Below are 14,395 nucleotides of genomic sequence, written 5' to 3'. Positions count from 1 at the left end.
ATTTGCACACTCACGTTCATAGCAGCGTTAGTCACAAGAACCCAAAGGTGGAAGCAACGCAAGTGTCCATCAGCTGATGAACGGATACACAAGATGTGGCCTAGACATTCACTGGAAAGTGACTCAGCCTTAAAAAGGAAGGAAATTCTGGCACCTGCTACTACATTGTTAAACTCTGAAGACACGGTCAGTGAAATAAGCCAATTACAAAAGGACAAACGCTGTATGATTCCACTCTTTTGAGGTATCTCAAGTAGTCCAATTTGTAGAGTTACAAAGTAGAATGGAGGTTGCCCAGAGCTGGGGAGGGGGCCGAGGAGGATTAGGATAGAATCTCAGTTTTGCAAGATGAAGAGTTCTGAAGATTGGTTACACAATAATGTGAATGTACTTCCTGCCATTAAGCTGTACACACAAAAATAGCTAAAATGGTAGATTTTATATTATGTATATTGTACCACCAGTTAAAGAAAAAGAAAGAAAGCCAACGATCTTCTCTACTCACCATTGCGTCCATGAAAGGAAAGGCGGCGAGGTACAGGAAGGCCCTTCTCGTCTTGCTCCCCACCGACTCGTCCACATGGTGCAGTTTATTGATAATGTAGTATCCTAAATCACTGTAAGCTGCAAAGTGTCGAAAGGCATATGTGGAAATATTTAGAAAAGGATATCTTTATATTCTTTTTGTTTCAAAAGCTTAAAAACAATTTTAAATGTAGTATTTGTTCGTCATAGAAAAATTAGATAAGCAAATAGAAAAAAATCATCTACAATCTCATCCCTCTACCCAGAGTGGGTCACAGCCAATGAATGCTCTGGGTTCTAATCACCAAGTTCTTTTATTGTTCTGTGTTTTAACGTAAAAACGAGATTGTATTCCACATACTCTTTTGTAAACCATGAACATCTTTCCATGATATACTTCTACATTTTATTTCTTTGAATTCCCAGTCTCCTATTGTTACACAGTGAGGTGGTTTCCATCATTCTGATACTACAAAAGAATGCTTGGTGGCTAGGTTTGAAGCTAAATGTTTACACATATTCTTAATTATTTACTAAGAGAAAATTTCTAGATGTTAATATGCCTTTCCATAAAATTTTAAAGCTAGCTTTTTCACACTTGCCAGTTCTTTTATTTCACTTTTTGGGAAGAGGGTGGCAACTTAGGGTATAGTCCTGCACCACTGGAAAATGACATTGCGGAGGTGCTTTTGTAGTCCTTCCAATATCAGAATTTGTTACCAGTGACTGGAACATAGGCACTCAGCCAGTACGGGCTAAATGAATGCATATGTGTCAAATAGGAATAGGGAAGAAGGAGAAAGGTCTCCTAATGTATTAGTCAGGAATCCTGACAGATATTATTAGCAAAGGTTAAATAAAATATTGAGCTATTTTTTCACCTCATTGATAGAAGTTTAGATTATATATAAAAATAACAGGCCAGGCATGATAGCTCATGCCTGTAATCCCAGTACTTCAGGAGGCTGAGGCAGAAAGATTGCTTAGCCTAAGAGTTTGAGACTAGCCTGGGCAACATAGTGAGACTCTGTTTCTAGCAAAAAAAAAAAAAATTAAAAATTAGCCAGGCATGGTGGTACATGCCTGTAGTCCCAGCTACTTGGGAGGTGGAGGCAGGAGGATTGCTTGAGCCCAGGAGTTAAAGGGTACAGTGAGCTATGATCGTGCCACTGTACTTCACTCTGGGTGACAGAGTGAGACCCTGTCTTTATAAGAAAGAAAAGAAAAAAGAAGAGGAGAGGGGAGGGGAGGGGAGGGGAGGGAAGGGGAGGGAAAAAAAGAAAAGGAAAGGAAAGGAAAAAGGGAAGGGAAGGGAAGGAAAGGGAAGGAAAGAGAAGGAAAGGAAAAGAAAGACAAGAAAATAATAATCTTCATGTTTTTCACAGTGTCTTACGAGTGTTGTAACAGTAAGTGTGCCTACTGTTTTCATTCTCTTACAACTATGGATATTAGAGGTGTGAGTAAGTGGTTTCAAGGGGTGGGAAGCTGGAATGACTACGATCTTCAGAGAGTGAGGTGGGGCAGGTCGGGGAGAGTGCAGGAGGAAAGCTCCTAGTCCTTCCAGGCAGGGTAGAGGTGAACAACCAGAAGGTCAGCTGCCAGGTAAGCAAAGGTGCCAGGTGTGGTGGTAGCTGGGCCATCAGAACCACTGAGGCATCAAGAAGAGAAATCCAAGAGAGGGCATGTCACGTGGCAGAAAGAAGAGAGACCTGGGAAGATGGGATTAGTTATAGCAAGGGACATGGATGGAAGGAGGCAGCTGTGATGTCCCTGTCGTTTGGATCAGAAGCTGTGCAGAGATGAAAAGGGGATTAGCAGAGGTTTGACCTGGGAAGGCAGGGAGGGAGAGCTCCTGCCTGATTTTGCAGCCAGGTGAGAATTGCATTTAGACATGAGCTAAGCTGGCTGAAACACAAAGCCAGAATGAAGATGTTACTTAATCATACAAATGATCTACTTTGGGTGCTGAACTGTGGAAATTTTGTTCAAAGTTTATTGTTGCTGCTGCTGTTTATTTGTACATGTGTTTTCATTCAGTCAACAAATGTTCACTGCGCAGGGATCTGCAAGGAGACCATCCTGACCTTGCCCACATTGCTGTCCCCACACCCACCTCTCAGCTGAGGCCACTGGCAATGGTAAAGGCAGCTGTGCCAGGCGAGTAGAGCAACGAACACAATGCCAAGTGCAAGAGCACAGGGCTGGCTAGGAATAGCTCATGAGCTAAAATCCCCTGGTGAAGGTTACGGTCACTATAAAACACCAGCTGAGGGGACTTGACTGCCATGGTTGAAGCTGGGGACTATGGAATTGGTGAAACAGCAGTGTTGTAAGCTGAACTATGTCCCTTCAAAATTCAGATATTGAAATCCTAACCCCTGGCATCTCAGGATGTGACCTTATCTAGCAATAAGGTCATTGCAGATATAACTGGTTAAGATGAGGTCATAGTGGAGTAGAGTGGGCTCTCAATCCAATGACTGATGTTCTTATAAAATGGATATTCAGATACAGAGGTAGATGCACACAGGGAGAACGCAGTGTGAAGATGAAGGCAGAAACCGGGGTGACTCCTCTACAAGCCCAGGAATGCCAAAGATTGCCAGCAAACACCCAGAAGCTAGGGGAGAGGCCTAGATGACAGTTGTCCTCATATCTCTCAGAAGGAACCGCCCCTGCAACACCTTGACCTCGGACTTCCAGCATCCATAACTGTGAAACGCTCAATTTCTGTTGCTTAAACCACCCGGTTTGTGATACTTTGTTACGGCAGCCCTGGAACACAGGTACGAGTGGCTTCTGAGAGAGGGAGACAGGCTTATTTTCATGTTAAACTCTGGGGTGGCAGGAAGATCAGATGGGACATGTGAGTTTCAGCAGCTGAGAGCAGGGCCTGCAGTCTGCATGTAGTGCCCAGAAATACAGAGATCAATACACATAAGCTTCTCCCTGCTGAGAAGGAAAAGAAACTCATCTGAGTAAGGGCATCCCCTTTAATTATCAGACCTAGGGATGCACTGAAATGTGACAATGTGTGACAGCAGTCACATCTCACTCCCACCTTGAGTGAATAATGACCTTGAAGCCACTTGCTATGTGCGCTCCAGATGAACTGATGCCAAGTAGCCATAAAATGCCATATGCTGGACACCACAATTCATACCCTATACCATAAATCAATGAGTATTCCCGTTAAGCAACTTCGTGTCAGACCATTCCTTGTCCCTTTTTGCCTTTTTTTTTTTTTCCTTTGAGACAGAGTCTCGCTCTGTCTCGCCCAGGGTGGAATGCAGTGGCGCAATCTCAGCTCACTGCAACCTCCACCTCCTGGGTTCAAGCAATTCTCCTGTCTCAGCCTCCCAAGTAGCTGGGACTACAGACGTGTGCCACCACACCAAGCTAATTTTGTATTTTTAGTAGAGATGGGGTTTCACCATGTTGGCCAGGCTGGTCTTGAACTCCTGTCCTCAGGTGATCCACCCGCCTCAGCCTCCCAAAGTGCTGGGATTACAGGCGTTAGTCACTGCACCCAGCCCCTTTTGCCTTTAAAAACCTGCTTGTAACAAAGGCTGAAAGGAGCACTCCCCAAGGCCACTGGGAAGTGTGTCCCAGGTGACAATCCTCAATCCTGGCCCAAATAAACTCTCTATATAATTTAACCTCAGTTTCTTAAATATAGCTACTTATTACAATAGTTTAACAGAAACATCAAAAACAGTGCCTTCATGCAGAGTAACTGGGGTAAACATGTAATATTTATGGGGTCTAAGGACTGCTGGGGCGTTCGCCATCCATTCTCCTGGGGATGAGCCCAGCCCAGCTTTCTGGTTGGGCGAGAAGGTATCCCCAACTCTTGCCTTCTTCAGCATCCAGGGCTTGTCCTAGCTCCCTTGGTTTCAGAGTACTGTGGGACCTATGAGGCTTGAGGCTGCCTTTGCTTCTTTTAACTTCTTTTTATTTCAGTCTCTTCCTCTTTCAGCTACTCCGGGAGATATTTGGAGGCCAAGGGAAGAAGCTTTTCCTCCCAGATTTTCTAACTTCCATCTACTCTTCCCCTACATGATAGAGGAGTCTGATTATAGCTATAGAGGTTAATTCTACCCTGGGAGCTGTGAGTATAAAATCCCAACAACTGTTTTCACCCACTCTGTTGGGGCGACTCCCTCCCTCCCATGCCCCTGAGCTATTTCCAGCTAGAGCTATTGGGGGGGTGGGGGGGTAATTTGTTTAAAGTGATTTGCATAGAGTCCATAATTACCAGGCTAGCTGCCTTAGCAATATTTAGCAACCTTCAGCTTCTATAAACCGCCTTACCAAGACTGTTCTAAAACAGCTTGTATTCCTTATGAAGAGCAGAACATTACAAAAAAAATTAAACAAGGTTTTTGAACAGATGTAAACAAATTTTATGATATTGCAACAGCAAGAAGACACTGACTTGACCTGTTTACAGGTGGACAGCTTTGACCCTCCTAAACAAGGGACACAGAAAGTGCCCTTCAGATCCACGGGTCCACTGACCTCAGCCAGCCAGGGCCATGGGCTCTTTCTGAATCAGTGGTTCTCAAACCTGTTCATCCAGGAGCTGTTACAAACCATAAAATGTTAATATGAACCGAAATAAGTCTACATACATTTTTCCACATCCAATAGGCAAATCTGAGAACCATTATTCTAATTCAAATTCCCAAGTCCTCAATGTTTAAAAGTCTCACAGGTACTGTTGTTGACCCACTGTGACCAGCTTGCGAGGCTTTTCACGGAGCAGGTAATTTCACCCCTGTGCTTCTAGGGTATCATTTCCAAGGTATGTGTGTTTACATGGCTGATAGGCCATATTTAAATCACTTCGATAAATACACGTTGAGTGACTTGTATGCATCAGGTACTGCACACACTAACACAGCTGTGAAGAGGACAGTTTCCTGCATATGGGCTGGGACACAGACATTTAATATCACCCATCTATAATCTACACTAGGCAACACTTGTCCAGTGTGGGGGATGGGGGGCATAAATATCACCTAGGTCTTGAAGAGATACCATAAACCCATGCACAATGTAAGTAAAGTAATTGTGAAATTTTAATGCAAGTACAAGAATTCTATCTCACTGGCATCAAGACTTGGTGGAGTGGGGTTCGGAATAATTTATTGCAGGAGATCTGCTTCTTTCTAGAGAACATTTCTTATTCATGTTTGAATTCTCAGGATCTAGCCCAGTGTGCTGATTGAATAAATGTTGAAATCCATAACCCCCAAAAGAAGTGACTGGGAGGCTGGGCACGGTGGCTCATGCCTGTAACCCCAGCACTTTGGGAGGCTGAGGCGGGTGGATCACCTGAGGTCTGGAGTTCGAGACCAGCCTGGCCAACATAGTGAAACCTCGTCTCTACTAAAAATACAAAAATTAGCTGGGTGAGGTGGCAGGTGCCTGTAATCCCAGCTACTTGGGAGGCTGAGGCAGCAGAATGCCTGAGCCTGGAAGGCGGAGGTTGCAATAACCCGAGATCACACTAATGAACTCTAGCCTGGGTGACAGAGTGGAAAATAAATAAATAAATTAATTAATTAAAAAAAAAAAAGTGACTGGGATATACTGGTAGCAAAAATATCCCTGAGTCTTCCCTCCTACTTATATCCCCACTCTTTGTCACATGATTTGGCAGTTCCTCACACCAAAAGTTAGGCTCTATTCCCCTCGCCTTGAATCTGGGCTGGCCAGTGATTTGTTTTGGTGAGCAGTGTGCGGTGGGAGTGATGGTGGGCCCGTTCTGATTCCTGGCCTCAGGGAGCCGTCATGTGTGCTTCTGTCCCTTCACTTGGAGTGTCACCACAGCCATCTAAAAAAGCCCAGGCAATGCTAGTGGAGGATGAGAGACTATGTGGAGGAGAGCTTAGCTGTCCCAACAGAGGCCATCTAGGCTGGCCAGATGTTCGCCAACAAGGAGCCCACCAAGGTCAGCAGAGCGACCTCCTGGCCCTCAGCTGACCATAGAGGCCTGAGCCTAGTCAAGTTCCAAAGATCCACCCAGCCAACCTGCAGTCTTGCAAACAAAAATAAATGCTTGTGTTTTGAGCCACTGAGGATCGGGGTGGTTTTTTACATGACAATAAATTGTGAGACTATACTGACACTGTCTGTTCACTTCCAGCACCCTCGTTGGTTTAAATTATGGCAAATTATACTAATTCACCCTTTATAGAGCTGGTTAATAACCCATGAATAATGGGAAAGTTTGAAAAGAGAAGTCTGGCAAACAGAACTGGTCCAGAAATTATTCCAATGGCTCACTGGAAGGGCACAGGAACCTGCAGTTTTGTTCCCCTGAATTCTGCTGACTACCCAGGAAGCTTCAGAACATGGCAAGGGCCTTACAGGTTACTGTCAAGAATAAACGTGTAAAGAAAGTTAAAATCCACAGCAGCGGTTTCGACATCTTCGTGAATTAGGAGGTTAGGCAATACTAATTTCCACGCACGTGAAATTAATTTGGACCCAAATGGAGCCAAATGCAAGGTCAGCACGCTTTCCTCCATGCAGCACAACCACTGGCCTAAATGAAGGTGTGGTGATGGCAAACCCCAGGCTCTGTACTCTTCGTTTTTGTTTTGTAACTTAATCTAGCAGGACAATGCAGTTTTAAAAAATGGTGTCTCATACATGGGTCCATGAGAGAAGTCGTGGCTATGGTTAAGCTAAAAAAGAGATACTTGCAGCTGTTCAACAAGGGCCAAGAAATACTCCCAAGGCTCGTGCAATTTGGGTATCTAGAGCCAGGCTATGGGTGTGCATAGTATGGGCAGTAACTCTTGTCCAGTGGATCTTCTAGACTTCAATTCTCTCAGTCCAACACAATTCCAAGTGTCTGCTCTATTGGCTCATTGCACAAGGTTTGCCTGGGTGGGAAGAGTTGCTGGGCACATTCTCTGGGGGCATCTTTCCCTCACAATCTCCACCAAGCATTCCCAGGGAAGTGTCTGAGTGGTCAGTGGTATCTAACCCAGCCTTGTCTGGGGAAATCCATTACCAAGCACAAAGTTCTCAAAGATGGGAGAATGCCTAGCTCAATAGTGGGGTCAAGAAAAAAAAAAGAAAAGAAACGTAAGGAAAAAGAATTCCTTAACTACAGTAAATCTAATGAAAAGGACCTAGTAGAAGGTTCTTTCCTTTATTGGGGCAAACCCAATGAATGAGGGATGACACTACGAAAGCTTTTAGTGCTCTTTGACCTGAGCCTATCTCAATCATCCTGCTGTGACCCATTAATTGATGCACAGAGGGGACACTGCGTTAGTGAAAGTGAGAAGCCACATCTGCAACTGATTTTTCAGAGCTGGCAATGTCCACATTTGAAATCCCTTCTAAGTGAAGAAGACCCTCCAGGGATTGGTAAATTATTAGTAAATAGTGAAAAGTATGAAGGGTCGAAGTTCATCCAGACTGGGGGAAAAAAGTCTAAGATAGAGAACATCACCTTGGGATGATTTTAGATGGCTATAGCAAAATATTCATTATAGCGCACAGGGCAAATTCTTGACTCCATTTTGTATCAAAGATAAGGAAAAATTAGACAGTGTTGTGCTGGCCAGGTGTGGTGGCTCATGCCTGTAATCCCAGCACTTTGGGAGGCTCAGGTAGGCAGATCGCTTGAACTCAGGAATTCAAGACCAGCCTGGGCAACATGGCAAAACCCTATCTCTACAAAAAAAAAATACAAAAATTAGCCAGATGTGGTGGCATGCATCTGTAGTCCCAGCTACTCAAGAGGCTGAGGTGGGAGAATTGATTGAGCCCATGAGTTCAAGGTTGCGGTTAGTTGTGATCACACCACTGCACTCCTGGCTGGGCAGCAGAGCAAGACTCTGTCTCAAAAACAAACAAACAAACAATCAAACTGAAGAAAAGTGCTGAAATGCAATTCATCCTTCAGAGACGGTTAAGAAATGACTCAATCCATGAGGCCTGTCCCAACCCCAAAAAGAAAGAATCTCTTCCTGCTCTATGCTCTCACATGTTGAAAATAAATGCCTTTGAAAAATTAGAAGAACTTGCTAAAAGGAAATAAATTCATTAAGGTGATGGGAAACTAGCACTTAAAGAAATGTTGAAGGCAATTCAACTACTTTTGCCTGGACAAAAGAATAGAAAGAAATTAGTTTAAACCTAGATGTATCTGATTTATATTCACACTCTGTGAATTCAGCATGTTGAATTTATAATACAAAGCTTCCTGTACTTACTGTAGGCCCCACCCAGGAGCTGTACATGTAGGGAATATATGCTCATTTCAATATCAGCCCAAGCAAATATAATCAGGAAGACTGCTTGAAATCATACAATGGCTTTTTGAGTCAAATATACTTGGAGTATTTCCTTTTCTGTTTTATCTATGTCAGTGTTCCCCTGTCACACACATAGTTATCCAGGAGCTGACTGCTGAAGTAGAAATGTAAGTAGCTGTTTTCAGCATTACTAGGAAATGAAAATGGGTGTAAGCGTCAAATATAGGTGATGCATAGAGACTGCCATTGGAAGGGCAACGTTCAATGACACAGGAAAGTGGTGGGAAGAATGGCTGGGGGGTGGAGAGGGAGCAACATTCCATCATGGAGCTTGTGGCCACGATTATGGGAAACAAAATGGGCAGGATCTGGATATAGAAAAGCTTACAGGATTACTAAAAACAGAGGCAGAAAGGTGAACAAAGATGCCCGACGTAGCAGATGGCAGAGGCAAGAGAGCGGCTAAAGACTTAGGCAGAAAATGGTAAGGAGGCCAACACTCTAGAAAAGGGTACATCATTAAGATCTGATTTTCAGATGTTCAAAAGAAATTCATATGTGCTTTCGTAGCAACTGTGGAAAACATTTGTTTGGTGGATAGAAAAATGCTGTGATTGCAAAAGTATAAAAACTAATAATGATTATTAAATATATATGAGATACAGAAAACCATTTTGGTTTAAATTTAAAATTTTATAATTCTATTTTAAAATTGAAAAACTAAAATGACATTGATTTTTATTTTAATGACCACATTTTCTTCCCGACAATTGCAATAACACGGGATGCTTAGCTTTTCTCTTCCAGAATTACTGACAACTGATAATTAGCTGTTTAGTCCCAAAGTCTCATCCAACCATGGCTAAATAGGGAATGTTGGATTATTTATAAGTCCAAGTAAAAAAAGAGCTAGTAACAAAGGGAACTCATTTGCTTATTTAAGGAAGCCCCTTATTTTACAAAATATATGGCTTTTTTTTCCCCCAAATACTGTACGTGTATTCTTTGAAAATGGCTCAGGTCAAATGTAGCAGAAATTTACTTCAAATACAAGTACATGTGCACAGTCCACAGTTAGCCTTCAGGGCATAAACTGAGGAAATGAGAGGCAGCTCCTCTTTACTCCATGCCCTGAAGCTCTGAGCACAAATTAAAGGATCAATATCAACGCTTTGGCTGAATGTCTGGTCCATCAGCAGATGCGCTCTCTTCCACAATGTTCTTAGAACAAAATTTTATGTCACATTAAAAAGGAAAACCACAAAGGCCTTACCTTATTTACTTTCAGATTCGCAGTTATGTGAGTAAGCATTAGCTGCCATGCAAACACACTGTAAACGGTCTGGGTTAATCTTTTGGTTCCTTTATTCACCACTGACAGTCACGCGTCTTAAACAATCAGTAACAATTTTAAGGTACACAATGGGTTTATGAAGTGTCATTCACAGTGTTTTATGTAACTGGTTTCAGTAGAGGTACCACTCAATTTTTATGCCAGGTAAGCAAAGCTGTTTTAAAGCCACAACGGAAGTCATGCCCTGAAGGCTTTATCCCCACCAAGAAAGCAGCAGCAGAACTCCAGCCCTGAAGGAAAGCTGCTTTTCCAGGGTCTTGGTTAAACTGGAAGCCAGTCACTGTATGTATGATACAGCTTTCCTGTTGTTTCATGGAAAGAATGCTATCACAAGAGCATTTAGTCTTGTCTTTGAATAAAATAGAATAAGATCCTAGAACAAATTAATAAATAGAACAATCTGTCATTTGTTCTCACTGCTAATAAGCATTAATTCTAAATAAGTCATTCTATTTTTATTCTTAAGATTTAATGACCCAGTACAATGATGCACACATATCTCTAACGAAAGCACCTGCTATGTTATTGGCCTTACCAAATGTTATTCCTAGATGTAATCGCCTACTAATGAAATCACTGCTTTTCACTTTGGGAATCAGAGACACAAAACTACAGCTCCCCAGAAAAAACACATTATTGTCTTAAGCTAGGAGCACAAGCGCTTTCCTTCTATCCCCTGAAAATCTCATAAGAAACATTTGATAATTAGTGAAGAAACCACTTATCTCAATAAATACATTTAAATCAATGAAAAGGAATAAGAAATTGCCAAAGCTAGATTCGTCAGTGGCGGTCGGTGGCCTCACCTATCAGTGTGTGAAAGACGGCAGCGATGGCCCCTGCCACCACCATACACAGGACGGCTTTGGTCCTGTCTCTCTTGCTGTTCACAAACACCAGGCCCACATTTTTGAAGTCACTCATGGGACCCGTGAAGAACTTCATGAGGGAGTACGCCAGCCCGTAGCTGGCCAGCATCTCGACTGCATCCTCCTTGACAGCAGCAATGCCCCGGTTCAAGGCCTGGGAAGGGGGAAAAAACCCACAAGCATTAGAAATGTCATCTCTTCTCTGGGGAATCATACCTCTAAGATGAAATTCAGCAGATCACGTTTCTATAGAAACACTAAGCAGCTTATAGGGTGCATCTCATGTAATTGGATAAAGGTGATTGGTTTTCATATTCATTTACATCAGCTTCAATTTGAGTTTCTTTTTGTGAAGGAGATACCTGACCACTGCAGTTAAAATAATAGCAAAACACCAACAAATATTTTATGCTAATATTGAAAAATAATTCTAAGAAGTTTTGGTTAAAAGTTGATTTTTTTAAAAAAACAAAAATGTTAAATTTTGTTTGCAGGCTGAATTGACATAATGGCAAGAGACATTCCGAAAATGAGTCTTAACAGTTTATATCAAGGGGATGGGTTCTTTTTTCTTTAAAGAAGGGGTGGTGTGTGTGTGTGTGTGTGTTCATGTGTGCACATGTAATCTTAAATACTGTGTATATGTTATGTATTCTTCATAGCAGAGCTCTATGCTATGAAAAAAGGTACTGAAAGAATTTATTATATTCTTCATTCATGCATGTTGTTTACCTGATTCCTACTATATTTTAACCTGAAATACATTCCTGAGCTCTACACAGACAAATATGAAAAGAACACCTTTAGACTAAAAAATAAATGTTTTTGGATAATGGTTGTGCAGGAAGATGTGGTTGTAAAATACCCTGACTACTTTAACCATCCTCCAAGAGAGACGCTCTTAGGCACTGCAGGCCTTGGTGGGATGGTACTTCCAAACTAAATTTCCCACCCCGAAGACAAATCAGTAACAGCAGACCAGTGGGAATGGATGTCCAGGTAGAGAGAGCTTTCCGACTAAAATGCCTCTAGAACATTGCATCTGTCATTAGGAACAGGAAACTAAGTAGAAGAGTCAGCTTTCTGTATAGTTATATATTTTTTAAAAACAGACTGTTTTTAAGGCAGTTTTAGGTTCACAGTAAAATTGAGCAGAAAGTACAGAGCATTGCCATATATCCTTTGCCCCCCACAAACACGGAGCCTCCCCTGCTATCAACATCCCACACCAGAGTGGTACATGCCTTACAATCAATGAATCTACATGGACACATCATTATTACTCAAAGACCAGACAGTAGTCCCCCCTTATCCTTAGGGGATACATTCTAAGACCCCCAGTGAATGCCTGAAACCATGGAAAGTACCTATGTTTTTTCCTATATATACTATGTTTTTTCCTATATATACATACCTATGAGAAAGTTTAATTTATAAATTAGGCACAGTAAGAGATTAACAACAATAATAATCAAACAGAATAATTATTAACAATATACTATAATAAAAGTTTTATCAATGTGGTCTTTCTCTCAAAATATCTTACTGTACTCCTTGTGATGAGGAAGAGATGAAGCAAGATGGTGAGAGATTTCATTACACTACTCGAATGGCATGCAATTTAAAACTTATGAATTGTTTATTTCTCGAACTTTCCATTTAATATTTCTGAACCTTGGTCAACCACGGGTAACTGTAACCATGGATAGTAAAACTGTGGATAGGGGTGACTAGTGTAATGTAGTTTACATTAGGGCTTACTCTTGGTATATTGTACATTCTGTGGATTCTGACAAATGCAGAATGACATATATCCACAACATATTTTTAAGAAAAAAGATATGCTAAAGTCTTGGCCCTGCCATTTGTCACTCATCCAATAGAGACACAGTCACATTCATAGAACTCATAGTCTCTGCTATGTAAACTGAAAGAAGAAATGAAAGAAATGCACTTTTCCTGTCTATTTCCTATTTCTATTAATCAAGATAGCTGTTGATAATTTTCCCTACAAATATATGGTTATAGCCATAGTCTGAGAGCTGCCTTGCTATACTGGGTAGAGCTAATCTCAACAATACCAAAGGAGCCAACGGGCGCTTGAAAGAGGAAAGACTGAATACAACAAAAGATTCAAGAACTAATCTTCAAACATATATAAGAATCATACTACATTATGACAAAACAAAGTAAACTCAATTCACCATTGTGTTTCACTGAATCTGATACTATAGACTGTAAGTGTATGGCAGACACATCTGATAGCAATAACTTCAGCATACCCTGAGAACGACCCTGCATGGTAGATGCACCTGATAAGAATAACAACTTAAACATACTCCAAGAATGCTGACGCAGCTGATCTACATAAACTGCATGCTTTTTACAAATGGTAGCAGCTCTCCTGTCCGGCCTGCCACCGCTGGACTTCCCTGTATTTAAGTCCCCTCAGTAAACAGGGTTTAGGTCTCATTCACTGGCTCTGGGTCGCTTCTTTGGCCTCTTGAACACGGTGCCATCCCTATTGAAGTCAATATGGGTCTGACACGACAGTAAGGTACATTATTAGTTACACCACTAAGAAAGAAAAAGTGTTCCAGCTGGCTGCGGTGGCTCACTTCTGTAATCCCAGCACTTGTGGAGGCTGAGATGGGCAGATCCCTTGAGGACAGGAGTTCAAGACAAGCCTGGCCAACATGGTGAAACCCCGTCTCTACTAAAAATACAAAAATTAGCTGGACATGATGGCATGCACCTATAATCCCAGCTACTCGGGAGGCTGAGAGTCACTTGAACCCGGGAGGTGGAGGTTGCGATGAGCTGAGATCGTGTCACTGCACTCCAGTCTGGGCAACAGAGTGAGACTGTGTCTCAAAAAACAAACAAACAAACAAACAAAAAAACCAAAACAAAACAAAAAACCGTTCCCAATTATAATTGGATGTCATTGATCGTAAGATGTATCCAGATTTCAGAGTTACTAAAATATGGAGGTGGAAGGAGTGTGCCTCAGAATCTATGAAAGGAGGTATTTCATGTTACACTTCAAGTTATTCCTTGGTTTCAAGGGCTGATCTAGGCTGTGGTCCCTACATGTAATCCAGTGTCACAGACTGGCAGAAGCACAGGCAGAGCCACTCGGCAAAACTCGAGGGCTTCACATTCTGTGCCTTTGTTTCATTCCTCTACCAGGAGACACAGCTGGCTGGCAGAATGAAAACTTAAGAGTTGACATTCTCTGCAAAACTGTTAGGAAAAAATGTATTTACAGGAAAATATCAATGTGAAATATAATTTTTAGAAAAATCTAGAATAAAAATGTATGCTAGCCGTAGGAACTCATTATCATTTTTCTGACTCAG

At 41.9% G+C, this 14,395-nt stretch overlaps 1 protein-coding gene across 1 annotated transcript in view; it reads right to left on the bottom strand.

The window, feature by feature from the left end:
• ANKH (ANKH inorganic pyrophosphate transport regulator) overlaps positions 1-14,395 on the bottom strand; it is a 161,474-nt gene that overhangs the window by 48,162 nt on the left and 98,917 nt on the right. Inside the window, exons 2-3 of the mRNA XM_004059029.5 lie at positions 10,971-11,187; positions 506-624 (exon numbers count right to left, since the gene is read on the bottom strand). Coding sequence (XP_004059077.1) covers positions 506-624; positions 10,971-11,187 — 336 coding nt within the window. The remainder of the gene's footprint in view (positions 1-505; positions 625-10,970; positions 11,188-14,395) is intronic.

This window comes from Gorilla gorilla, chromosome 19, assembly GCF_029281585.2.
Source record: "Gorilla gorilla gorilla isolate KB3781 chromosome 19, NHGRI_mGorGor1-v2.1_pri, whole genome shotgun sequence".
Classification (NCBI taxonomy): domain Eukaryota; kingdom Metazoa; phylum Chordata; class Mammalia; order Primates; family Hominidae; genus Gorilla; species Gorilla gorilla.
This window is presented reverse-complemented; position numbering and strand designations above follow the sequence as displayed.